At 39.9% G+C, this 28,000-nt stretch overlaps 1 protein-coding gene across 1 annotated transcript; it reads right to left on the bottom strand.

The window, feature by feature from the left end:
• Nucleotides 1-1,540: 1,540 nt before the first annotated feature.
• Nucleotides 1,541-22,004, bottom strand: si:ch73-261i21.5 (zona pellucida-like domain-containing protein 1). Its single transcript, XM_053442389.1, has 10 exons — nucleotides 21,754-22,004; nucleotides 11,546-11,772; nucleotides 11,281-11,465; nucleotides 7,775-7,847; nucleotides 6,584-6,681; nucleotides 5,793-5,873; nucleotides 5,290-5,458; nucleotides 4,706-4,823; nucleotides 4,562-4,582; nucleotides 1,541-1,780 (listed from the first exon to the last, which is right to left on the bottom strand). Exons 1-10 carry the CDS (start codon nucleotides 21,845-21,847, stop codon nucleotides 1,635-1,637), a joined length of 1,212 nt encoding a protein of 403 aa, XP_053298364.1. The 5' UTR covers nucleotides 21,848-22,004; the 3' UTR covers nucleotides 1,541-1,634.
• Between the last annotated feature and the right edge of the window lie 5,996 nt (nucleotides 22,005-28,000).

The raw sequence follows: 28,000 nt of genomic DNA, 5'->3' as shown, positions 1-28,000 counted from the left end.
AAGGTCCAGTATAACAATACTGTATTGACTTACACACTCCGAGCACTTTATGGGGAACACCAGTTTATTTGGCAGTAGTGCAATGTAATCAAATCCTGCAGATGCAGATCAGGATCTCCAGTCAATGTTCATATCAAACATCAGTGATGAAAGCGTGATCTCAGTGACTTTGACAGTTAAAGTATCTCTGAAACTGCTTTTCACACACAATTGAGTTTTTACTCAAAATGAATGGTATCAAGTGAGCAGCAGTTCTGTGTTGATGAGAATGGAGAATGGTCAGACAGGTGGGAACTGACAAAAACGCTACGGTCACTTTATAACCTATCTACAAACTAGTGAGTAGAAAAGCATCTGAAAATGAACATCATGTCCAACCATGAGGGAGATGATCTACAACAGCAGAGACCACGTCGGGTTCACTCCTGCCAGGCTATAACCGATGTGTGAGTCTGCAGTGACACAAACTCAAGATGGTTAAGGAGGAAAAATGTAGCCAGGGTCTCAATCCGGTTGGGTGTGCCTGGTAACCCTCCATTGGAAGGTGCCCAGTAGCGGGTCGACTCAGAGCTCCATGTGGAGCTCTAAACTCCTTACCGGATCTCTAAGGCTGAGTCCAGCCACCCAATGGAGAAAACTTGTATTTGCAACCTTGTTCTTTTTCTTTCGGTTACTAGAGCTTGTAACCACAGGCGAGGGTTGGATGGTAGATCGACCAGTAAATCAAAGCTTTGACTTGTGGCTTGACCCCTTCTCTACCACAATGGTCCGTTACAACTACCGCGTTCCTGCTGATGGCGCATCTACCCAACCGTCCATCTTCCTCGCCAACATGCACTCACTCCTTCACTTGGGGCAGCAACTCTCCCCCCCAACTTGGAGAGGGTAATCCAGCATTCTCCAGCAGAGAGAGAACCAGGTCCTCGCACAAGAAGGAGCTGATTCTCATTCTGCCTCACACTCAGATGCAAACCGCACCAATGAGCACCGTAGAACCACATCTGCGAAAAGCACGTACCACATATGGACCCAACACACCATGTATTAACAGTCCAGATTAATGGTGGTGTTGTAATGGTGTGGGCAATAAACAATTTTTAAGGGATGAGGGGGGATGTCCTCCGGTGTCACCAGATGTGAATCCAGTAGGGCCTCTGTGATGGGGTAGAACAGAGATTGGCAGCTTGATGAGTAGATGACAAATCTGCATAAATGATGCGATGCAATCATAGCATTGTAACAGAGTCTCAGAGGAAGGTTTCTACCATCTTTTGGAATCTGCTCTGAAGCTGTTTGAGAGCGAAGGGAGGAAAGATCCAGGGGTGTTTCTGATAAAGTGCTCGCTGAGTGTACACCAGCTTTTAAAATCACATCCCGTAAAAGGATTGTTAGAAACACCATAGAAAATCACCATAACTAAAAAAAATCTAAATAATCTTTATCAAACGCCTTTATTAGAAATAGAAATACAAAATGTGTGCGCCTTTAGTAGCTGTAAAATATAAAAATAAATGTTACTACAGTACCCATAACCCTGGTTTAACAATTGAAAATACCCCACAAATCCATCAGAATGTCTAAAGGTTTGTGCAAGAATTTGTTGAATAGGCAACAGGACTTCTCCGCACCCTCAGTCATTCTTTTGTGCACAGAATTGTTTTGTTTGATATGGAATTGGATTTCTGGTAAACAACGAAAGCCACCAGCGTGAGGAAGATGACTCCGACAGTGCCGGCAATGACTGAAACCACCACCACAGTGTCATGGTTCTTCTGAATCCCTGGAAAGGAAAAAAACACCCAAAGAATTAGACCACATAGAACAATGTATAGTTTTTATACCAATGAGCATAACTGTAACAACATATAAGCATTGAACTGTCAACTGTTTCCCCTGATAGTTCACATAAAGTAGTAGAGTACTGACATTTAAAGATCCATCTATCTATTTATTTTATTTTGTATTTTGTATTTTTCGACCTTGACAGGAATTCATCCAGTAGCAACTGTTTCCTGAACACATCCAAACACGTGCCTTTAGTTGGATACCCTTGAAGGCAGGTTGAACCGTCTGCCCCATCACTGTGTGAAGGGACCCGTCCTGTAGGATTGTATTAGAAAGATACTAAACCTGTCATACCTCTTTTACACTGAAGTATACTTAGGTATTTCAAATGCCACTGGAAAGTTGTGGGGTGGGGGTTTCGGATATTGTTCTGCTATCCAATATGCACTTTGGTGGAAGCTGGATTCCTTTATCTGATATGGAGGTGAGACGATATGGAGGGTTTGAACTTCCTCATTTCATTTTTCATGTGAACGACTGAGAGCAACACTGTGAATACCTTTGAGGAGAGACTGTCTGAGGCCTATTCCCACACTTGTTTTTGGAAAACGTATTCCTTTATCCCCATATAAACTGAAAAGCAACAATTAATAGATCTACCAGATTATTGAGCAGGGGTTCAACAGGATGTTTACAGCCATGTTCATGTAATACAGTAGACAATTCTCCTGACAGAATACATGCTATCTATGCTGACTATGTACAGTTGCAATCAGAAATATTCAACCCCCCAAAGATTTTAAGGATTTATCAATTAAAGTTGAAAGAATCTTGCTCTTTGAGCAAGATTCTGCTTCGGATGACTTCTTTATGAGTTGAGTGATACAGAAAATCAACACGGAAAATGCATGATGTAGTATTTGTGTGTAGCAGTATAATTTGTTAAGATAGCCATGACACAATTATTCAACCCCTATATAATATTGTTGTTTTTAAAGCTGTCTGACAGTTTTTTTGTCCTAAAGTTGAGTTGAAACATTATTAAGCCTTTGGGAACTCTATACTGATCCTTCATTTGCTCCAGCTGTGATGCATAAATAAACCCCACCCATGAAGGTATTCAAGGTGAGTTGCAATCATGGGAAAGAAAAAGGAGCTTCCACAAAAGCTGAGAGAGGACATTATTTCATCACACCTGAAAGGCCTTGGGTAGAAGAAGATTTCCCCCAAAAATTATATTCCAAGAGACACAATTGGGAACATTATAAGGAAGTTTAAGACTGATGGAGCAGCTTCAAACCTGCCTGGCCGTGGAAGAAAGCCCAACATTTCATCAATCTGTGACCGCAAGACACCTACGGGATGACCTGATGAAGGCTGGTACAAGTGCGTCAGTGGCAACTATAAGACGTGCACTGAATAAAAAGGACTTCAAGACACACTCAGCTCTTGACCAAAAGGAACATCAAAAGTCGACTAGAATATGCCAGGAGGAAATTGGATAAGACTACTGAGTTTTGGGTGACAGTTCTATGGACTGATAAAACCAAACTGGAACTGTTTGGACGTATGGACCAGCGGTATGTCTGGTGTGTGAAAGGCCAGGCTTAGGACCAGAAGAATACCATCCCCACAGTCCAGCATGGAGGTTGGTCAAAGATGAAGTTGGGTTGTTTTTCTGCGGCAGGAACTAGCAATCTTTATTGTGTACATGGCATCATGGATTCACAGAAATACCAGGCCATTTTAAAGAGGAATGTGATGCCTTCTGTTGACAAATTAAACCTTGGTGATCATTGGACTTTCCAGCAAGACAATGATCCAAAGCAAAACCTCCAAGTCCACCAAAGCTTGGTTGAGAAAAAGATCCTGGAACGTCCTGGAGTGGCATTCACAGTCACCAGATTCAAATTTGATTGAAAATCTTTGGTGGGATTTAAAGAAGGCAGTTGCATCAAACATCACTGATCTAGAGGCTTTTGCACTTGAAAAATGGGCAAAGATTCCAATCGAGAGGTGTAAGAAGCTTTTCCGCACTTACCGAAATGTTTTTTAGAAGTTATAAAAGCTAGAGGATGAGCCACAAAGTACTGAAGCTGGGGGGTTGAATAATACTGCACATGCACATGTGTTGAAAGAGTTACATTTTTCATTTGAACTTCAAAGTTAAGTCAACTTCTGTTGTCAAAATAACTAAAATACGCACCAATAAATATCTTTTGTTGTTTGATGAGTTTTTTTTGTCATTTATTGTCATTATCTGTCATCCACATCACTATAATGTCTATTGAGGTGAGGGGGTTGAATATTTCTGATTGCAACTGTATTAAGTTGCCAGGAGCTGTAAATTCACCACTTCTAAACAGAAGGCAGAAGATACAATTCTCTTTTGACTGCAGCCTCTGTCTGACTCAAGATCAATCCAACGTGCATGCCCACTTCTTATAGTGATTGGCCAATATTTCCAAGATGAGGGATTGAACTTCACCCATAAGAGATAAACACTATGAATCCCCTCCATCAGAGACTGTCTCAAAGCCTCTGGGACCAAAGCCTACCATCGAGGTGCTCACCTGCACCTTCCCCTCCCAGGACACGCTCTAAGACAGGGTCCCATTTACATTTGTCAAGTGAGGAGTCTTCCATTTTGGACAAATTAACTCAATAAATTATGTGTAAATAATCTGAAAAACTAAATCGACAGAGAAGTCCAAACTAACTGTTATCAATCTTATTAGATAGAATTGAAGTAATCAAAGGAGAGAACTTTGCATACCTCCAGATCCCAGCATATTGCCTACGAGAAGAAAAGACAAAGGAACCCCTTGAGTCATTCATGACCAAAAGTAAATTCAGACTTAAAACACATAACAGTGCCTGTGTTACTGTTGTATATTTTACAGAGCATGTGGGTTCTTACCATTATCTAAGCGGGTAGTGATTGGGCCTGAGGTGATCATGGCTGAGTCACTCACTGTGGTACCCTGGTTGTTGCTGATGCTGCGACGCCTCCTGGAGCTGGTGCCGCTGGTGCAGTTCTGCATGGGAATCAGGTACTTAGGGTTAGGGTTCGATTTTGGTTCAGACAGTTTTGTGTGTGTTACATTTGTGCCACAAAACCAAACAATCCAAGAAGGTACATTTTGGATTAGCTGCACATTAATACTGACAATGGTAAACATGCAAATAGATATGTTGAGCACAGAATTTAGCATTTTTTGCTCAAACTAAATAATTGTTGGCCTTTACATTATGTCTCTTTAAAACATAACTTTTGTAAGCATGTGCAAATTATATTTTTTAAATTGCTCACTCAAGAATGAGGCAAAAATTTAATGCTATGGAAAAGCTCCATATGAATGCATTTTTTTGACCATATATCTAGATCCACAGTGTACCATTTGTGCAGTATCCTAATAAATTAAGTCCATGCTAAACTATTCTTTATCTACGTTAGTCCTGTGTAGACGAGCAGAAAGTGGGTGTATGGAGGAGCAATCTGACCTGGGTGAGACTGGGGCAGAAGGAGTTTACACAGAGCCTGGTGGCACAGTGGACGTAGTAGATGGAGAGAGCTTCTGTGCTTTGGACAAAGCGGAAAGCTTCGAATGAAAAGCGGGCACCCTGTTGCTCTCCATTGGTTCCTATTACAGTCTGGCTATCCAGGTCACACCTTGAAAAAGAGGAGATGGTGTTTACGGGTTTTTTCTACACGGTTTTATCTATAATCTGTAAATCGATCAAATCTGATCAAAAGACACAAATAATTTTACCACTAAAACCCTCGTATTTGCATATAATAAATTGGAGATGAGTTTAGATGGAAGGTGAACCTATTATGTTTAGATTTATAAATGATACATTTTAAATTCCTTTGGCTGAAATTATCAAACAATCAACAACTGGGCCAACTCCATATGGTAATAAAGACCATGATGTGGTTGAATACTCAAAAAGCAATTTAGTGCAACTCTGTTTCTATTTTAATTTTCATCTTTGTAACTCACCCGACAAAGAGATCATGGTATGTGTCTTTAATGTTGAAAGGCGAGGATGTGGCATAACATCGGTCTAGGAGCACGTTGAATCTGCCAAGTTTTGGTATCAGCACATGTTTAAGGGCAGACATACAAACATTTTCAGGTCGGATCACAGTGGCTTTAAAGAGTATTCAGACCCCTGCACTTTTTGCAAACTTTATTGTGTCATTGATTTTTGACGGATACAATTTTTGGTTGAGTTGCTTTGATTGTTTTTTTCTATTATCAATGATAAGTGTCTACAATTTGATTGGAGTCCACTTGTGGCAAATAGAATTGACTGGCCATAATTTAGAAAAAAACATTTTGTATAGGGGCATAGATCAAAGCAAGGGGTTAAAAGCATTTATAAAGCTACAAGTGTTCCCAGGAGCACAACTGTGCTTCAAACGAAGAATGAGATTTGGAATCACCAGAACTCTTCCTTCCAGCCCAACTGAGCTTTGGTCAGGGATATGACCGAGACACTTACAGAAGCTGAGGCTTTGTTTCATGACTTGTTTCAGTTTAGTTAGTTGGATAGAAAACTTTCAATACATTTTACAAAAGACTGCACGAAGGCTCTAAATACTTGGATCTGTTTTGATTTTCATTAAAATTTTGCTAAACTTTCTAAAAAAATGTGTTCCCACTTTATAAATGAAGATCATTGAGTTAAGATTGGTGGGCACAATTGGAATTAGGACAACAAAGCATTGAAAAAGATAACAGGGTCTGAATACTTTCTGAAGATGAACTAAAACCAGTATACTCTGTACCTGTTGCTGAGGTTTGATGCCCTTACTTCTACAAAGATCCTGGTCTTTAGCTCCAGGCCTCCGAGGGGGATTTGGAGGATGGAGGAGTAGCTATTGTCCTTTACATCCAACAACAGAGGAGAGGAGAGGAGGCTGTTTAGAGTGATGCATGTTGTTTCTTCTGACAGAATGAGTTCTAGTATCAGTTTCAATCTGGGAGATGACAAGGGTCGTTCTGCTGACGTTGTCTGGGCTATATGATGCAGTTGTATATAATGCCAGCATCATCATTAGTCACATCTAAAAGAATAGTATCCAGTATCCAAACAAAGGTACAAGGACGACTGAGTTTATCTGAGCTGGCCTCATCAAATTATTCTACTTGACATAGTTTATTTATATCTGTTAGGTGATCTGAATTCAACAATACATAATAAACACATGAAGACAAGAAACCTTTTCATGCTAATTTAACTACCAGAAGTTATAGTTCAAAATTAGTGTATCCTTGAGTTTAGCCCAACTTTCTGCATTGATATTGAAAGTAGGAGAAATGGCATCAGAACTGTCTGAGAGAGTCAGAAGTCAAGTTGTGTTTCTGAGCAAACAAGCTTTCTCAGCTTTAAATCATGACACTGCGGAAGATTTCTAATGGTCGGTGCAGGAATCTCAAGTGCTAAAGACTACAATAGGCTTTATTTAAAACAGACCATTTACCACTTGTATCCAAAGCCTGATCAGGCTTACTAGAAGTGATCAGATGATCAGTAGATACAGAATTTGCTGTCATTTATGTTAGATGCTGTCTTTTCTCATGGATGTTGAAAATATTGTTGTTGTGTTGATGTGCTCTGCCACAGAGAACATCTACAGCACCTCTGTCCACCCAGGGAGAGGAAGCCCTCATTTGCAATTCCCTATGGCATTTCCACATTTATTTTGTATGTAATTTTTCTTCACTTTAGTCAAGGGTTAAGGTTGGAGGATATTGCACCTTGTTAAGCCCTATGAGGCAAATTCTTATTTGAACACATGGGTTATACAAGTAACATTTCATTGCTGTTAATAAATTATTTCCTTGATTTAAAGAATGTAATGTACATCTGGAAGGGTGACATGGTGCTGTTTATTCCACTGTACTATGTGTATGTGTGAGTTTTTTTCTGACTGTTCATTTAAAGCTGCTTTCTGGTAACACCTCAGAAATCTCACCGTGAAGAGTCCCATGCTCAGTGTGCTGACAAAACTCCCATTATTGTCTTTGACTGCCAGACGGACCCCAGATCTGTTGGGCAAAAATAAAAAGTTCCGTCAACAGCTGGAATTCATTACAGGAAACACCTGAGTGGTTGACAACCAGGTCATCCTTCATTTGATAGATGAGGGAACAACACACCAGGGTGAGATTCCAACCCTCCTGAAACTAGACACACAGGTAACACACACCTCTGAGGACACTGCTGCTCCATGAAACCTCTCTAAAGATGGTAACGTGAGACATTCTAATAAATAGTGAATCTGTGGTTAATTTATCATCTGCAGAGGAATAAGCTTTGACAAAAAAAAATCATTAATAACTGTCCTTTTTATCCATAGTTGAATGTATTTGAATATATCCGGCCGTTTCTACTGATTTGTCTCTACACTCAACTTTTATTTTGATATCCTTACACACACCACATATTATAAACTCAAATGACAGTATAACGGTAAAGAGTTGACAAGAGATCAAAAATATTATCTCATGCTTGCTTCTCTGGATTGTTATTCAACAGGGGGAAAAGCTCCCCTCTAAAGAGGATGGAGCAGCATCTAGTAACTATCATGTGAGGGATTGAAGAAATCATAATGACTGACTCAACCATAGAACTGAATCTGTTGGCAATAACTGTTCGAGTTAACTAGCCACTTCCTCTGCTATCTAGTAAAACTGTAAAAGTAAAACAAATCCCTTCTTATGCAACTGAAGGTTTTAGTAGGTTTACAGCAGTGTCAAACTAGACACAAACAAAAAAGAACGTACATTCAATATAATTGTATAAGAATATAAAAATAAGTTATCTTTGATTTGCTATGCAAGAGCAGAGTGTAGGAGTGTACAATCAGCAATAATTGTAATTATTGTGGGAAAGTTTTCACCATCTAACAGCAGCAATGGAAAATGACGTATTTTAAAAAAAGACAAATAAAACAAAGCTACTTGATTCTACATGTTTATATGAGGATGGAATTATTGTGGATATCGATTGGTGCTTACAGTAGCCAATTGCTGCTCTCATGCTAGGATCGACAGTAACTAGCCGCTTGTTTAAATTAGAGAAAAACCTCGATCTTCTGTTAAAGAAATTATTTCTGACTTCTGATAGAGGAACTTAGGATCATCTTAAATACCCACAATCCATTTTGAACAGATGACATGATATCAGCATTATAGAGTATTATCTGTACACATTCTCTCACGTGATATGTTTCTTAACACTGTATATAAAATTGTATTTTATTTCCATTCATATTTTTCTTTATTTCTATACATTTCTTTTATATTTATATTTATTAATGCTGATGTCTTTTTGCTGCTGTAATATTTCAAATTTCCCCATCGCGGGACTAATAACGGACTTGTCATCTAATTTATATACATTATAGTAGATACCGAAGCTTTTGGGGATTTATACAATGGGCACTTTAGCCACAATGGTTTTAAATTAAGAATTTGATATTAGACCTTTTCTGTGATTTTACCTCCTCCTTCACAAATTATGTATGTTCTCTCTTGTTAAAAGATTTTTTTTCTATATACAGTGCCTTGCATAAGTATTCACCCCCCTTGGACTTTTTCCCATTATGTACTGTTACTAACTGGAATTCAAATAGACTTAAATAAACTTTTTCCCGTTTGATCAACAAAACATGCACAGTACTTTGGAGGTGCAAAATAAATTTTATTGTGACACAAACAATAATGAGAACAAAAAAGTTGACATCTGTTGGGTGCATAAGTATTCACCCCCCTGTGTCAATACTTGGTAGAACCCCCTTTCGCTGCAATTACAGCTGCAAGTCTTTTGGGGTATGTATCTACCAGCTTTGCACATCTAGAGATGGAAAGGTTTGTCCATTCTTCTTGGCAAAAAAGATGAAGCTCAGTCAGATTGGATGGAGACCGTCTGTGAACCGCAATCTTCAAGTCTTGCCATAGATTCTCTATTGGATTGAGGTCTGGGCTTTGACTGGGCCATTTTAAGACATTAACATTCTTTAATCCAAACCATTCCTTTGTAGCTCTGGCTGTATGTTTAGGGTCATTGTCCTGCTGGAAGATGAACCTCCGCCCCAGTCTCAAGTCTTTTGCAGACTGCATCAGATATTCTTCAAGGATTTCCCTGTATTTGGCTCCATCCATCTTTCCCTCTATTCTGACCAGTTTCCCTGTACCTGCTGAAGAGAAGCATCCCCACAGCATGATGCTACCACCACCATGTTTCACTGTTGGGATGGTGTGCTCAGGGTGATTGGCAGTGTTGGGTTTTCGCCACACATAGCGTTTTGCATTGAGGCCAAAAAGTTCAATTTTGGTCTCATCTGACCAGAGCATCTTCTTCCACATGTTTGCTGTGTCTCCCACATGGCTTCTGGCAAACTCCAAACGGGATTTTTTATGGATCCCTTTCAACAATGGCTTTCTTCTTGCCACTCTTCCATAAAGGCCAGATTTTTGGAGTAGACGACTAATAGTTGTCCTGTGGACAGATTCTCCCACCTCAGCTGTGGATCTCTGCAACTCCTCCAGAGTAACCATGGGCCTCCTGGTTGCTTCTCTGATTCATTTTCTCCTTGTCCGACTCTTCAGTTTGGGTGGACGGCCTCCTCTTGGTAGGTTTGCGGTTGTGCCATATTCTTTCCATTTTCTTATGATGGATTTTATGGTGCTCAGAGAGATGTTCAAAGCTCTGGATATTTTTTTATAACCTAACCCTGCTTCATATTTCTCCACAACTTTATCCCTGACCTGTTTGGTGAGCTCCTTGGTCTTCATGATGCTGTTTGTTCAGTAATGATCTCCAACAAACTCTGAGTCCGTCACAGAACAGGTGTATTTATACTGAGATTAAATTGCAGACAGGTGGACCCTATTTACTAATTATGTGACTTGCAAATGTGACTTGTGAATGCAATTGGTCGCACCAGATCTTTGTTAGGGGTTTCACAGTAAAGGGGGTGAATACATATGCACTCAACACTTTTCAGATTTTTATTTGTAAATAATTGTGAAATCCATGTAATATTTCCCCCCACTTCCAAATGATGCACTATTTTGTGTTGGTCCATTACATAAACTCACGATGAAATAAATTTTAATCTGTGGTTATACCATGACAAAGAGTAGAAAAGTCCAAAGGGGGTGAATACTTATGCAAGGCACTGTACATCTGTGGAATTAACTGATCAATCGGTCAATGTAGGTCCTGTGCACCAGTCACTCACCGGCAGAATTATAGTCACATGGTGAGAGTAAAAATTCCAAAAGGCATTATCATTGGATGCAGTATGAGTCATGAGTCAACAAACAGTTTAAACTGTTTAACAGGAAGAGAATAGACAGAGATTAAGTGTTGGAGTTAAAACAGGAGATAAAAGAGCAGTTAACACAGGGAGACAGGTTTCAAACAAATGTATTGTTCATTTCATGGGGCTTTTTAACAGCTGGTTCCACTTACACACTCATCTGAGTATTGTTGACCAGGTACAGCAGAGGGTAGCGGCAGGAGAAGCTGTACATCACCTCTTGGTGATAGGTGATCGCTCCTGTACCGGGGTCCTTCGAGCAGACCATGCCTGCGATGTTGATGTACTCGACATGGGAGAAGTCTGAAAACAGCCCAGTTCCCGCCTCCTGGGTGACCTTTCAAGAAAAGAGTTTAGTTTGGCTTTGTAAAAATCTATTGTGAGAGTTCTGGGTGTTTTGAGGCATTGATAACTTACTGTCAGAGTGCTGGAGCAGGCACTGATGCCCTCCTCTGTAATGGAGAAGTTGAATCTAACGACAGGTGGGTCCACTGACCAGTCAGCTGTCCCTTTACACAGGTGATTGGAGTGTACTGAGTTGAGCGACAGCAGAGACTCGTTGTATCCATTGAAATAGATGGGGCACAGAAGGATCTGAAGGTCCAATGTCTGAGAGCCACAGACGACCTCGATGTCTGAGTTGACTGAAGAGAGAAAGCAGAATCACCTTTAAGGATCTGCTGCTGTAAACTGTAGCATGAAACTGCAATGCTGTGATTACTGCAAATGGAGCATTCTTTGACGAAAGCAAAGTTTGAAGAACTTGTGATAGAAATTTTACTATTAGGGCAATGATTGATATGAGGAACTACTTTGATGTTTTCGAAAGATAACAAATGTTGCCTGAGAAGTCAGGGTTGCACTCAAACCTGTTATGTGACATCCTCACTGACGAGGTCACCAAACAAAGACTTAACAGAACAGAGGATTTGTGGTTGTAAACATTGGGCAAGGGATCTTGAAAAACAGATGCTACATTCCAAAGGTCTGGGAAAGATTAGGTGACAGGATATTGGTCACCTATTGTTTAACATGAAAGAGGTTGATCGATAACATTTATCTCCTCTCTAGGAGGGGCTTTGAGATGTATAAAGTGTTGCTTTTCCTGTATGTCATTGCTCATTGTATGACATCTATTCCATGGTCTTGTACATTGATGCCCATCTGCAGATGTAGAATAAACTTCCAGAAAGACATTGTAATGACTTGTGCTTGACTATTGAGAAATTCCCATGACAAACTAAATTAATATTTCAAATAAAAATCATAATTTCTCACCTTGTCAATGTCTTGACTATATTTTCTATTCATTTTGCAACTCATTTGATAAATAAAAGTGAGTTTTCATGGGAAAAGTGCAGTCTACAGATGTATACACATTACACAGATGTATGATCTACGTGACCGTGCCCTCTCGGGCTCTAGAAGAGAAACATCACAAGTCTTGAAACTTTATTCTTTTTTGTAAATGACAGGAAGCCCATGTCAGAATGGAGGGGAGGAATCTAGAGGGGGCATGTGGGAGTCTGTCTGAAAGAGCTAACAGGTGAGGTGCTGAGTCCTAGTTATTTCTTCTACACTATTAAAAGAAATGTTCAAGTTAGAACCAAAAGTGAACTATTTAAAGCACTGTATTACCTTACAACAATTCAAGGTTCCACAAAAAACTGTTTTTATGGGTTCACTGAAGAACCAGTTCAATTGGGTGTTTTAGAAAACCAAAAGAGGTTCTTAAACTAAATTCCCCTCTGGATCAAACAATCCATTTGTTTCAATCTATCTATCTATACAAAAATCCATACATATAAACATACATACATACATAATCAGTAACCTTTCATAAAGACTTTGTTGAAATTCTACAACTGTATTTATAGAAAACTAAAAACCCATTATTTTGAAATATACCTGCCTAAACTAAATTGTTGGAAAACCCTTCAAGTATTTTCCTCAGAAATATGACAGCACATAAGTAATGAAATTAAAATTATCTGAACAAAGGAAATTGAAAAATCAATTCAGTCAGTGTTTTATTATTAGGAGTAACATTTCAATTAGTAGTTCAACCTCACAATGAAAATAGAGACCTTACCTTGACAACAGCATTTTTCCGATTGTGTTGATGAACAGAATATCAGTTTTAGCTTTACATTAAAACATATGTAAAAACATACTGCCGGGTCCGTCAAGTTAAACATGTAGGGTTGAACATCTAACTAACCATCCAGGACAACTCACAGCATCCAGAAATGGCATAGTCTTCCTCTAGTTTTTGGGGTACTCAGCATGGAAGATGTGATAGAATAAAAAGGCAAACACCAGGTGAAGGGAGATTTCCACGCAGCCATCATAGACCATGATTGCAGCAGCACTGCTAGACATTTAGTATTTAAGTTATCGTTCAAAATGTTTACCATCATCATTGCTGCTAAAACCTTTTTCCTGATGATGTTTTCCTACATTTGACATCTATTGCACTTCTGTCCGTCCTGGGAGAGGGATCCCTCACATGTGGCTCTCTCTGAGGTTTCTACGTATTTTTTATGGTTTTTAGTAGTTTTTCCTTACTCTTGCTGAGGGTTAAGGACAGAGGATGTCACACCATGTTAAAGCCCTATGAGACAAATTGTGATTTGTGAATATAATAATAATAATAATACATTTTATTTGTAAGGCACTCTTCATCCGAGAATCTCAGAGTGCCACAAGTACATAGTTAAAATCAAAGTCATAAAAAGAAACTCAACTCAAAGTAAAAACGCCTTCTTGAATAAAAAGGTTTTTAGGCCAGTCTTAAAAGAGTCCGGGGTCTGTGTTGCCCTCAGGTGGTCAGGGAGACCGTTCCATAGGCGGGGCGCTGCTGAGCAAAAGGCCCGGTCGCCCATGGTGCGGAGCTTGGTGTTGGGAACCCGAAGGAGCGAGCTACTTGTAGATCTGAGGGTGCGGGTGGAGGTTTGGGGAGTGATAAGTTCTTGTAGGTAAGGAGGTGCATGTCCATTTATGCATTTATGGGTGAGGAGTAGGACTTTGTAATCAATCCGGGTTGAGACAGGGAGCCAGTGGAGTGACTGGAGAATTGGAGTTATGTGCTCATATTTACGGACTCTCATCAGGATCCTAGCAGCGCTGTTTTGAATGAATAGCAGTTTTTGGATGTTCTTGCCAGTGATCCCAGTGAAAAGTGAATTGCAGTAGTCCAGTCTAGAGGAGATGAATGCGTGGACGAGCTTCTCTGCATCTGACAGGGTTAAAGTGGGGCGCAGTTTGGATATGTTTTTGAGATGATAAAAGGAGGTTTTGCACAGGTGTTTTATATGGTCATTAAAGGTCAGGTGAGGATCAAACCTAACTCCCAGATTAGTGACTGTGGAGGAGAGGGATATGACCTAACCGTCGAAGGTGAGCTGAGTTATGGAGGATGACTGAACCTGGTGTGGAGTGCCAACAAGGAGGGCTTCAGTTTTGCTACTGTTTAACTGGAGAAAGTTGCTGCTCATCCATGTCTTTATCTCCCCAAGACAGGCGGTGAGACATGAAATGGGTGCAGAGGGGTTTGGGGCAGTTTTGATGTAAAACTGTGTGTCGTCAGCATAACAGTGGAAGGAAATCCTATGTTTGCTGATGACACGACCGAGGGGGAGCATGTAAATAATGAAGAGGATGGGGCAGAGGACCGACCCTTGCGGAACACCACAGGAGACAGGGAGCAGTCTGGACTTGCATCTTCCCAGTGAGACATATTCAGTTCTGCCAGAGAGGTAGGACTGAAACCACTTGAGTGCAGAGTCTGATAGTCCAACAGCATTGTAGAGCCACTCTAGGAGGAGAGTGTGATCCACTGTGTCAAATGCAGCAGTCAGGTCCAAGAGGATGAGGAGTGAGGGTGATCCTGCATCGGCTGTCATCAGCAGGTCATTCGTAACCCTGAGCAAAGCCGTTTCAGTGCTGTGGGCTGAACGAAATCCTGACTGAAACTTTTCAAACAAGTTGTTATGTTGGAGGTGGTCCTGAAGTTGAGAAGCGACTACCTTCTCTAACACCTTGGATAGGAAGGCAAGGTTGGAGATAGGCCTGTAATTAGCTAGAACCTCCGGGTCCAGGGTGGGTTTCTTGAGAAGGGGACGGATGACAGCAACCTTGAGAGTAGGTGGGACACACCCAGACTGAAGGGAAAGGTTAACAACCTTGGTGATAAAAGGACTGAGAGTGGGGATATGTAACTTGAGCAGAGCAGTGGGAATGGGGTCCAGGGTACAGGTACAGGATTTCATTTTTTTGAGGATTGCCTCAACATGGCTCTCCTGAACCTCAGCGAGATGTAGAGGAGACTGCACACTCGTAGATAAGGTGTTGGTGTCAGAGGGAAGCAGAGATGGAGAGCTGGACATCAGAGAGCGAATGGTGTTGACCTTTTATCTAAAAAAGTCAATGGGCTATACAAATAAAATTTGATTGATTGTAATTGTAATCTCCACAAAAACAATATGTCTCCTGCACCTTGAGTGCTATGTGTAGTATTAAAAAGCATTAGCTTTATGGTTCCAAGTATACTTTTAGCAATTTCACCTGTCTTATTTATTCTGCAATAAGCAACATGTTTTTAAAGAAGCACAATAAACATTTAAAATAACAATTGGTGTATGTTCCTGACCAAAACACCAGGGGATTTATAAGATTCTGAAGAATTAAAAAACACAAGAATTTGAAACCTCAAAGTAGAATAAATATTCTGTTTGAATAATTCGAACAACAAACACAAACCTCAAAATAATTACAGAAAGTTAGACAGAATACTTCACTTTATTAATAATAAACAGCTGTTGTGCGTCCCCTTTGAAGACTGATGGTAGGAGGAGTCCTACAGCCTTGACAATTTGGCCTGAAAAAAGCAAAGACATTATAAAGACCAAGGTGATATTCTCAATAACACATGCCATGGAACATGGTAAACTTCCTTTTTTTTTGTATTGGCATCATTGGTGTGGATATGAAACTACAAGAATGAAATCTTCGATCTTCCCATTATATATACACTACCGTTCAAAAGTTTGGGGTCACCCAGACAACTTCGTGTTTTCCATGAAAACTCACACTTTTGTTTATCAAATGAGTTGCAAAATGAATAGAAAATATAGTCAAGACATTGACAAGGTGAGAAATAATGATTTTTATTTGAAATATTAATTTAGTTCTTCAAACTTTGCTTTCGTCAAAGAATGCTCCATTTGCAGTAATCACAGCATTGCAGACCTTTGGCTTTCTAGCTGTTAATTTATTGAGGTAATCTGTAGAAATTTCACCCCACGCTTCCTGAAGCCCCTCCCACAAGTTGGATTGGCTTGATGGGCACTTCTTGCGTACCATATGGTCAAGATGCTCCCACAACAGCTCAAGGGGGTTGAGATCTGGTGACTGCGCTGGCCACTCCATAACAGACAGCATACCAGCTGCCTGCTTCTTCCCTAAATAGTTCTTGCATAATTTGGAGGTGGGCTTTGGGTCATTGTCCTGTTGTAGGAGGAAATTTGCTCCAATCAAGCACTGTCCACAAGGTATGGCATGGCGTTGCAAAATGGAGTGATGGCCTTCCTTATTTAAAATCCCTTTTACCTTGTACAAATCTCGCACTTTACCAGCACAAAAGCAGCCCCAGACCATCACATGACCTCCACCATGCTGGACAGATGGTGTTGGGCCAGAGCCCAGAGTGAATTGACCATCCACACAATGGGTTGTAAAAGTAAGGCCTGTGAGCCAAGATGAAACCAGCTCTAAAGTTTCCATCTAAGATCAAGCATGGAGATTGTATCTCCTCTGGTGGTAACTTAATCCCTGGGGTTTCCCCAGAAACCCCTGCTCTGCTCCTGGCCGTTCCCACTCTGATCTGACCTCTGACACTCAATTGGCTTAAAGCCAGCATCATCCCATGACCACACCTCAAGGAGGCTAGCCCTCCTCAGGTTAATAAAAGCCCCGACACCCCAAAAATCTTCGCCATTTCCTGCTCTCTGAAGACGTCAATAGACCGTTCCCGGTCTAGCTAGGTGATTTAGTTGCTAAAGGATGCAATCGCCATTTTACCCTGCTCTGAAGACGTCAACAGACCCCTCCGGGTCTTCAGATGATTTAGTTGCTAAAGGGGGCAACCTTAACTTTTAGTTTATCAGCCATTTTACCCTGCTCTGAAGACGTCAACAGACCCCTCCGGGTCTTCAGATGATTTAGTTGCTAAAGGGGGCAACCTTAAGTTTTTGTTTATCAGCCTTTCTCCCTGCTAAGGACTTCGACCAGGGCCCTTTCCGGGTCTCTCAGACGTTCCAACTCTAAAGGGGGCAACATCCACAAAAGTTTGTTCTAGCTTCTATTTTCTTTTAGCTTAAGTCAACACTTATTTTGAAAGACTATTTTTGTTTTTAACTTGAAAAGGCCGCGCAGCAGGAAGCTCATTCGCTGGCCGAGACAAAGACTTTTCTTTTCCACGATCTCCAAAACAACTGTGCCACCGCTGTTCATCACTGCAGAAGAACGATGTTTCATCCCGTAGAGGAGCAAGACGAATCAGCTCCTATTCGGCCCAGCCGACGCTGCTGCCACAGAGGAACCAGCGCCACCGAGCTTGAGCGGCCACGATCATTCACTGGACTTCTGGAATATCCGCGCGACACCCGCATGCAACACCATGAAGGTCACAGTAAGAGGCTTATTAATTGTCTGGGCAGAGAGCTAGTTTAAATACTTAGCGTGTCATTTATTTGATTGTATGTTTGTTTGAAGATTTCTGATCTGTTTTAAACCGTGTAACACGACGGAACGATGCGTCACTTCCGGTTCCTTGTTTACCTTGTCGAATGTTTTAAAGTGCCTCGCGCCGTGACAGAGAGTCTCCGGCAGCACTGTTATCCTCCGACTGGGTTCGTAGAGACTTTGCCGATAAAAAGATCGGTACACAACTCCAATTTGAGTACCGAGTGGTAAATTTTCTGCAACCTTGTCTCTTCTGATGTTTTTCTCTCTCTGATTTCTCTGTCTCTCTCTTTTCTCTTAAACCTGTTGTTACACACGTCCCGACCTACACTTATACATTTCATGTTACACAGATAAATCTAGATTGAAAAGAGACTTAATTCATCTCGACGCCGTTGGCGCCAGAACCAGGAGATAAGAAATCTCTTTGTCTAAAAGTTCCTTTGTGTAACTGGCGACCGACCGCCATCTTGTCTTCGACCTCATGTCGTCACCGGGGTCATAAACCTTCATCTTGAACGTAACATCTTGATCTGGGCCAGACTACGTCACCACGTGATCTTGTCATTACGCCATAGCCACTCCCCTTTCTCTTTCTTAGACACACACACCCACACACACACACACATAGAGACACAGACAGGCAGACACACACGACCACACACACACACCAGTAGATACTCAGTATTACATGTGTGACAATTATGATAAGTGCTGCTGCTGCTGTTGCCATCTTTGAAATATTGGAGTTTGTTAAATGAAGAATCATGGAATAACATTAACTTTATTTCCCTTTAATAAATACTTTTGTAATTAAAGTATTTGTATTTCTGTGATTATTTGTACATGTGTATGTGAATACAGCTGGATTACTATAGCCTGTGCTCGAACTTAAAACCCTTCATTGTTTATTATATAATCATTAATATTGAATATTGAGATTATTAATATAACGTATATCACTTGAGACTGATATTTAAAGATTGACTTGTTGGTCCCTGTAACCAGGGTGGTGCCCCGCAACGAAAAGCAATAATTACAGATTGTTTAATTCTTAATTGATAATTTTATTGTTTTCATTAATTATTTAACCATTATTAATAGATAACCGTATCATTTCTAATTCATTATTTTACCATTCTTAATTAATAGCTTTATAATTTTTTATTATTTTGAATAAATAATTTTTATTTTAATAATCATTTTTCATGATTATTAATAATTAGCCAACGTCAAATCTACTACTACTATTGCACAACAATGGCGTCAGGACTCTTCCAGCATCTTTTCACCTGTTCTGCATCTCACAAATGTTCTTCTGTTTGATCCAAACACCTCAAACTTTGATTTGTCTGTCCATAACACTTTTTTCCAATCTTCCTCTGTCCAATGTCTGTGTTCTTTTGCCCATATCAATCTTTTCTTTTTATTGGCCAGTCTCAGATATGGCTTATTCTTTGCCACTCTGCCTAGAAGGCCAGCATCCCGTAGTCGCCTCTTCACTGTAGACGTTGACACTGGCGTTTTGCTGGTACCATTTAAAGAAGCTGCCAGTTTAGGACCTGTGAGGCGTCTATTTCTCAAACTAAAGACTCTAATATACTTCTTGCTCAGTTGTGCACCGGGGCCTCCCACTTCTCTTTCTACTCTGGTTAGAGCCCGATTGTGCTGTTCTCTGAAGGGAGTAGTTCACCCCGTTGTAGGAATTTTTCAGTTTCTTCGCAATTTCTCGCATTGAGTAGCCTTCATTTCTAAGAACAAGAATAGACGGACGGAACCCACAAATGTGATGCTCCAGATACTCAACTAGCTCAAAGGAAGGCCAGTTTTATAGCTTCTCTCACCAGCTAAACAGTTTTCAGCTGTGCTAACATAATTGCACGAGGGTTTTCAAGGGTTTTCTAATCATCCATAAGTCTTCTAAGGCGATTAGCAAACACAATGTACCATTAGAGCACTGGAGTGATGGTTGCTGGAAATGGGCCTCTATACACCTATGTAGATATTTCATTAAAAAACAGATGTTTCCACCTAGAATAGTCATTTATCACATTAACAATGTAAACAGTCTATTTCTGATTAATTTAATGTTATCTTCATTGAAAAAAACAGTGCTTTTCTTTGAAAAATAAGAAAATTTCTAAGTGACCTCAATCTTTTTAACGGTAGTGTACATATAATTCAGTTTTTCAAATGATATCTAACCCTCCCATGTTAACTGATGCAGCTGTGCAAACTGCAGGGCAGAGCTTCATGCTCGTCCGGGATCTACACTGATAGTTTCAACTTCCAGACTAGTTAATTTCACACTTTCACACACAAATCTGGCAAGAAATCTCACAGATAATTAATATAAACAATATTAATGCAAAATAAACTCTCATTAGAATAGAATATGCATTTGCTGTTCTCCCAACATATATTTAACTTTCAACATTTGCGCAAACACTAAATATATAGTAAATAGTACTTTGATTGTGGTAAATTAATCGTACACTTGACAGCCTGTTTGTATATTAAACACAGGAAAAGTAACTCATCCAGCATGTACTTTATTATTTGTTGAATTGTGTGTCGGCCATTGCCTTCACTTTTACAGCCTCAAGAAGGGTGGATGGGGGGTCATGTTAGCTAACGTAGCTAATGCTAACGCTATCTAGCAAGCTACTGCTTAGTTCACTCTTTAACCAAACGATGTGAGACAAAAACCATTACAATGAGGTAAAAGTGTCATGGTTAACTAAGACTCCACCACAGATAAATAATCTAAACACATTGTTAGACTGAATTTACCTTGACTGTAGATCTCCAGCTCCAGACCAGAGGGCGGGAAAATATGCGTTGATGATGTACAGACAAAAAGGCGATGTCTTCTTGCCCCAAAAAATTATGATTTAACATGAAAAGGTTTTTTGAAGCACCAAAAGTGCAGTAAGGTGTGCTTTGAAGAACTCTTCTATTGAATTCAGTTCCACAAAGAACCATAAACAACGACAAAAAAAAGTTATACAGCGAAAAAGGTTCGTCAGAGCACAAAACTCAGTTTTTCCATTTACATGGACACCACTATTTGATTATTAACCTAATAACCTAATTCCGTTCATCAGAATACTACACTGCCACGTAAACAGCATTATCTGAATACTTGTGGACTATTCTGACCTGAGTCGCATAATATCGACATGTACTGTATGTATCCAACAGGCATAATAACCTCCTATTGGTGTTTTCACAGCATTTTGTAACATTGACATACAGCTGTTACCAAGTTTGATGACACATTCCCAATGTATATTATATCACAGGATTTGTTGCTATACAAATAAAATTGAATTGAAAACTCCCAATGTTCATTTCATCATGAAATATTGAATATCTCAGCTAAAAAAGTCTGTTGATGTGCCCAACTAACAGTGGCTTGACCCTCAAGGTTAAACTGTAAAGGCTGACACAACAATGAACAGTTTAAATTTAATTCTTGTTCCACTATTCATGTCCCCTACTGGCCTCCTCTTGATAGAAGTTGCCAAGGCTTTATCAGAAATAAAATCATTTAAAATGATTGAATGTATCGTTTCTGGTCGTATTCAGTTGGTTGGTCGATGTGGATGTGTGCTCCAAAGTTGTAGTTTAAATATGCTTTGTTATTATGTCCTCCTAACATCTCAAGGCGTCTTTTAACAGGTTGTCTCGTTCTTAAAGCTTTTTAAAACACCCCACCCTGACCCTAGATAAAGACTCTCCTATGATAGCCAGGCTGCTACAGTGCTGATGCTTATTGGGTTGTAGTGGGAAGAAAAGAGGGAATTGGGGGATGGTCGAAGTCAGAGCAGCAGCTGGATGAAAAGGACGAGAGTGTGAGTACTGCTGGTTTCACTGACCTGGACTTCTGAATGTGGAGTGTCCGATGCAGGCATTCTGAGCTCGGGCCAGAAGGAGTGTGGCAAGTGGATATGTAACAAGGACCAGCCACATTGTCCTCAAACTGCAGGGACAGATAGAAGACAGAAATTGGACATGCACCAGGGTCCATCCCCAAAGAGCTCAGAAAACAAATGAATTGCAAGCTCTCAAATACTTTCTTCAACATCCCAGTTAGAACTAAATTACTTTATCATAAGTGAATGCCCTTTGCCATGATCCTGGAACTCAAGTAATATCAACAAAATATACTTAAATTACCAAAGTAAAAAAAATACTAATCCTGGCCTGATTGACACATCATTGTATCTGTCTCTGCTCAAGGTGCAGCTAGTTTAAACTATTTATTTACACATTAAAGTAGTTCTGTCCAGTGATTCCAACCCAGGGGTTGTGTCCCGACAAGTATCACAGAATAAATCTGGGGGTTGTGAGAAGCTTAAACATTATAACATTTTTGTAAAATATTTGATAATCTCACCATAAACAGGGGGAAATGCTTCTCGAAGACTCGCTAACAATTTCTTTCTTTATATAAGGGATGACATAACTTTGCATAATACTATATTCATAAATTATGTTTCGTGTTAAGATTTTGCATCAAGTCTTGATCTGAAAATTATCCAGTAACCACTGCTGTCAGATAAATGTAGTGAAATGAAAGCAATGGAATCGGAATAGCCTACTGATTCTATAATATAGTGGAGAAGCTCTGATGTGTATAAAAATAAATGAAATGGAATCATTCGGTTAACCCTTTGATACACAACATGGGTCAAAAGTGACCCGATGGAGTTTTAATTATAAATATCTTTGCAATAAAATGATTTCATCATTCAGAATTCCAGGAATTCCTCAATTAACTTGTTTTTGATCATTACAAATTCTTATTTTCATTTGTCCTTTTTTACTTTTTTAATAAAAATCATTTTTGTATCACTACCCTTCTAAGGCACAACATGGGTCAAAAATGACCCATATTCATTTCACATGTTATTTCATGCATGGCTGTGCTGCTATGCTATATCTTTTAAAATCTATTTATTTAATCATTTAATATTACAAAGTATTAATCAAAATGACTTGTTTTTGATTACCACAAATCATTATTTTCATTTTCTCTGTCTTCATTTTTGAACTAAAATAGTTTTTGTATTATTACAACAAGTTTACACACAATACATGGGTCAAAAATGACCCATTTATGCGAGTGGGAATTTCATAGGAACCTATGATATGTAAATGTTTGTAGTTAGGAACATATTTACTGTGGAAAACTTTTCATATGCCACACTTGTCAGAACTACTTGTCAGAACGTAACGGGCTGCTTTTGCACATCTGATCTTGTAAGTCTTATTTTACAATTGTTTTACCTAAGAAAGTGTTTGATATCCTGTGAAAAGATAACTGAACATAGTCTACTTGTCAGAACAAGTAGTTCTGACAAGTGTGGCATATGAAAAGTTGTCCACAGTAAACATGTTCCTAACTACAAACATTTACAAATCAAAGGTTCCAATCAATTCACACTTGCATAACTGGGTCATTTTTGACCCAGGTATGTAAACTTCTGGAATTCTGAATGATGAAATAAATTTGTGGCAAAGATATTTACTATTAAAACTCCATAGGGTCATTTTTGACCCATGTGTGTAAACTTGATGTAAAAATACAAACAATATTTTTGTTCATAAATTGAGAAAGATAAAATTAAAATAATGATTTATGGTAATCAAAAACAAGCTACTTAATGAATACTTTGAATATTAAATGATGAAATAAATTGATTTCCAAAAATATATCAAAGAAACACTCATGCTGTGCATGAAATAACTTTGTAGGTCAATACGGGTCATTTTTGACCCATGTTGTGCCTTAGAAGGGGTTTGCATAGCTTGTGTATCAAAGGGTTAAAGTAAAAGTGTACTTCAGTCTATTAATCCAGTGAATATTTAATTACTAAATATTACAGACTGGGAAAGACTAAACTGAAATAATGCAAATACAGTCCTTAAACAGAGGAACTAAAGAATGCATCAGAACCGTATAATTAAACAGGATACAGTAAATAGGTTTTGATGTCACTGTCTCAAAACCTTGTTAATGAAATTATGTTTTTTCAATCATTGGACAGAGCTTACACTGAGATGAGACAAGTAACCAAGAAATAAGAAGGAACATAGAGTGATAGGCAACAGTGGCTGTCTAATCAATCAAATTCTAATAGAAGTTATAGCTGGTAGGAAAACTATTTTGTCATTATTTCTTTAAACCTATATTAATATTTAAACAGACTTTATTGTTCACAGAGATGAGGAGAGTTTCCCCTTACCTTGTGTGGATGTTGCATCCACCTCTTTCCCTCACTATGTGTTGTCTGTGTGAGCTTGTTCAACATTTATACTGACCTCCTTTCTGGCTCAAAGGAGATGACAGGATGCCCACAGAGACGACAGGGAAGAGAGCAACACAAGCTGGGGGGGTCCTACATCCAGATCATCTTTCAGACATGGAACAACAGAGTGGCCTCTATGATATGTCTTTAGTCTCGTCAAGTACCTATAAATTAAACTTGTCATTTCAGCAATGACCTCATCTGCAGTCATTTTTCTAAGTAAAGTGTCTTTATGTGCCCTAAATCTCCTCCCATCTGGATTCCAGTTAAAGCAAATCTAGGGATCTGCAGGAAAACCTTTAAAGTTGAATTTACACAAGCTCATTGATGCTGCTCTTAATATGTTTATTTCAACTTATTATTTAATGTTGATTTGAAAATATGGTTATTTGCATTTTTTTCTAAATAAAATATAATTTTACAAACTACTTATTATTCAACTTTCAGCTAAATCATACACAAAATACAGGGAAAACTACAAAAAAATGTTTTTAATATCCACGAGAACTTAAGGCAACATCCTGAAGACATATAACATTTAAGCAAGAGCACCCAAAATAGGCCATTATATGAATCCTGTTCACTGAACTAGTATGTTTTTTTTGTTGTTATATTCCCTCACTTCTGCCGGGGGCTACCTGCCTTTGTTCCGAAATGAGGTCTCCTGCACACCATCGCAGAGTTGGAGGGAAAGGCACACCCTGCCAAACAAAACCTCCTACAACTGTCACCTGTAACACAAATCCCCCCAGATCCCCTACAGGAACCCTGAAGCCTGAGCTGACCAATGGAGGGGAGATGATCTTACACTGAGCTCTGCATGGAGCAGGTGTCCCGTCAGCAGCGCTAAGTGTATCTGAGTGGGTTAGTACCCAAAGGGGAGCTCTGGAGATCTATTTTTTCTTAATCTTGGCTGCAAAGGTTTGCACCAGGTATGGATGTTAGTGTGAAATATGAATTCTTCTCTCATGACTCAGGTTAGATTCAGTCAGATCTGGTTCTGCGTCTAGTTCAGTTGCACATATTGGATTTATCTATGCTGAGAATAACTTTCTTTCCAACAAATTTGTATGTTTGCATCGTAACGTTTTATTCATTTTTGGAAGGTGACATCACCGTCATCTGACACACAAGTAACACACACCTTCAACTATGACTGGGAACTTGAACCTGTTTTTTGTTCTTTATCAGCCATTAAGGTTTATTCCCATCCACTCTTTCATTTCTGTTCCCATTATCCAAGGGCCTTAATATCCAGTTCATCCATGATTGAAGCTGCTCCTTTCATTGTGTGTCACAGTAACTACATCAGCATAGTGTCATGGCCACTCTATTCCGCTTTGGATGTTTATTTTATACATAAATTAATATCACCCTTGTGCTTAATCACGTGACCAAGATCTACTGAATGCAATTAACAATACTTGAAATTAAATCTCATCACATTATGCTTCTTCACTGGCTACAAAAGGACTTCAAGGATATAAGATGTCTGTACATTTTATTGAGTGTAATGTTGTATTGCCTGCAAGTCTCATCTGGAAAACAACTGCTCAGAAAAATTATTGACTAAAAGTCAAACTAAAGAACGATCTGAAGTGATGGACCAGTAAAGAAAGCATTGCCATTGGATTTCTAACCATACCTGTCTGAAGGCCTTTGCCATATATGTGTTTAATTCTACTAACAGACCCAATCTGTCAGTTATGACTTGGGTTTACTGTGTCAACACAGAGTAGTTAAACTCAAGTCATTTCAATGCAGTAAATTGTAATTTTTTGAGGGGAATTGCATAAAGACACAATCAGTAGAGCCATGGCTACCCACTGTGTCATATGGAAAGTTTTTTATTTGGATTCTGTATTATTTATCATTATTTACAGTCTTTTTGCTTTATCATTATACATCCAGGACTGTGACTGTGGCCACATCATGGATTCTGATTGCAATTAGATACACAATATGCCTACTCACATATACTAGCCTATTGTGGTGATACGATATTACAATTGTCAATGCGGCTCCCTTCATCTCTGTCAGGCATTTTCTTTGATACATCTCTCCATTTCTCCTGAATGTTTTTTTATAATGTAATTGCATTGACATACACACATCTATTGTACTTCTGTCCGTCATGGGAGATGGATCCCTCACATGTGATTCTCAGGTTTCTACCCCTCTCTCTGTGAAGTGTTTTTGGGGTAATTTTTCCTCTCGTGCTGAGGGATGTTGCACCTTGTGGATTCCTATGAGACAAATTGGGATTTGGTTTACAGGCTACACACATCAAATTTGATCGATTTATTGGCATCACTAATCACTATTTGTCTCATTGGGCCTTAACAATGTGCGACATCCTCTGTCCTAAACCCTCAACCAGAGTAAAGAAAAACTACTAAAAATAAACCTTTTAACAGGGGGAAAAGAAAAAAAAACCCTCAGAGAGAGCAAAGTGTGAGGGATCCCTCTCCCAGGATGGAGAGAAGTCCAGTGCACGCCTGCATACTATCCCCACATCGATCCTGAACTTCCTGACGGGCAGACCACAGGCGGTGCGGATCGGCAGCACCACAACCTCCACCCTGACTCTCAACACCGGTGCCCCCCAGGGCTGCGTGCTCAGTCCTCTCCTGTACTCCCTATTCACGCATGACTGCGTGGCCACAGCTCCAACACCATCGTCAAGTTTGCTGATGACACCACTGTCATAGGCCTGATCACTGGCGACAATGAGAAGGTCTACAGAGAGGAGGTCAGAGCCCTGATATCTTGGTGTCAGGACCAGGGGTTAATTTGTGTCGGATGTGCAGGATCCGGCACCTCTTGGTTTTGGCCTGCCCGTGTTCCGGGACTTATTTGGGCTGATCCGGTACCTCTCGTATAGAAAAAAATATTAATACAGAGCTGCCAACTCTCACGCTTTCGGCGTGTGACACACATCCAATTTCTCACGCCCCAAAAAAAATGTGATTTCTTACAAGTGGCCAATATGTCAATCGCGAAGGCAGTGTGGGCCGGCGCCGCCACGCCCCCCCTGACAAGAGGTCCGCCGCGGACGAGGTTCGCTATATCGTCCAGGGCGGGGGGTGGCGGCGGCGGCGGCTAAAGACACACCGCCGCTGATGTGACGTTTTGTAATAAATCTCTCATTTGATTTTTGTGTTTGCAACTTGTGTTTCTGCTTGCGCGGCTATATTTTGGTCACCCCTGACAAAATCTCACTCCAAGGTTTTTTGAAAAGTTGGCAGCTCTGTTAATATTAAAAAAATGTATAAAAAATGTATAAAATAAAACAATAATATTCATATAATAATTTACAGAACAAATCCCATGAATTTCATGTTGTTTATTAAGATAAAATGACGTCATTTGAAAGACTCGGAGATCTGTTGTTGATGCACCCCGCTTCGCAGACAAAAACTTTTGAAATTTGCCGCATCTGGGGAGCAAGCAGCAGAGAGGAACAAAGAGTTACCTGTTCAATGCAAACATGTCAAAAATCGGGCACGGGGTGCTTGCTCTGCTCGCCGGGCAGCAGCCGGAGGACAACAATTTGGATCTCCCTGGAGGTGATGTTGGAGGGCTTGTTGTAGCGCGCCAGCCGCGAAGCTTCTCTCAGTTCATGATGCCCATGGTCTTGGATATCCCCGTGTCTGGATGCACCTGCTTCAGCACGTTGTGCACGTAAATAGCGGAGCTCTCCTGCCGGCTCCTGCGGCGCTTCCTGTCTCGGTTTCGGTCACGGACTTTTTGGAGAAAAGATCGACTCGACGCCGAAACCATCGGTGCCCCTGGCGCGGTGCATCGCAGC

Source organism: Pleuronectes platessa, chromosome 15 (assembly GCF_947347685.1).
Source record: "Pleuronectes platessa chromosome 15, fPlePla1.1, whole genome shotgun sequence".
Taxonomy (NCBI): Eukaryota; Metazoa; Chordata; class Actinopteri; order Pleuronectiformes; family Pleuronectidae; genus Pleuronectes; species Pleuronectes platessa.
Note: the sequence above shows the minus strand (reverse complement) of the source record. Positions and strands in the feature narration are given on the sequence as shown.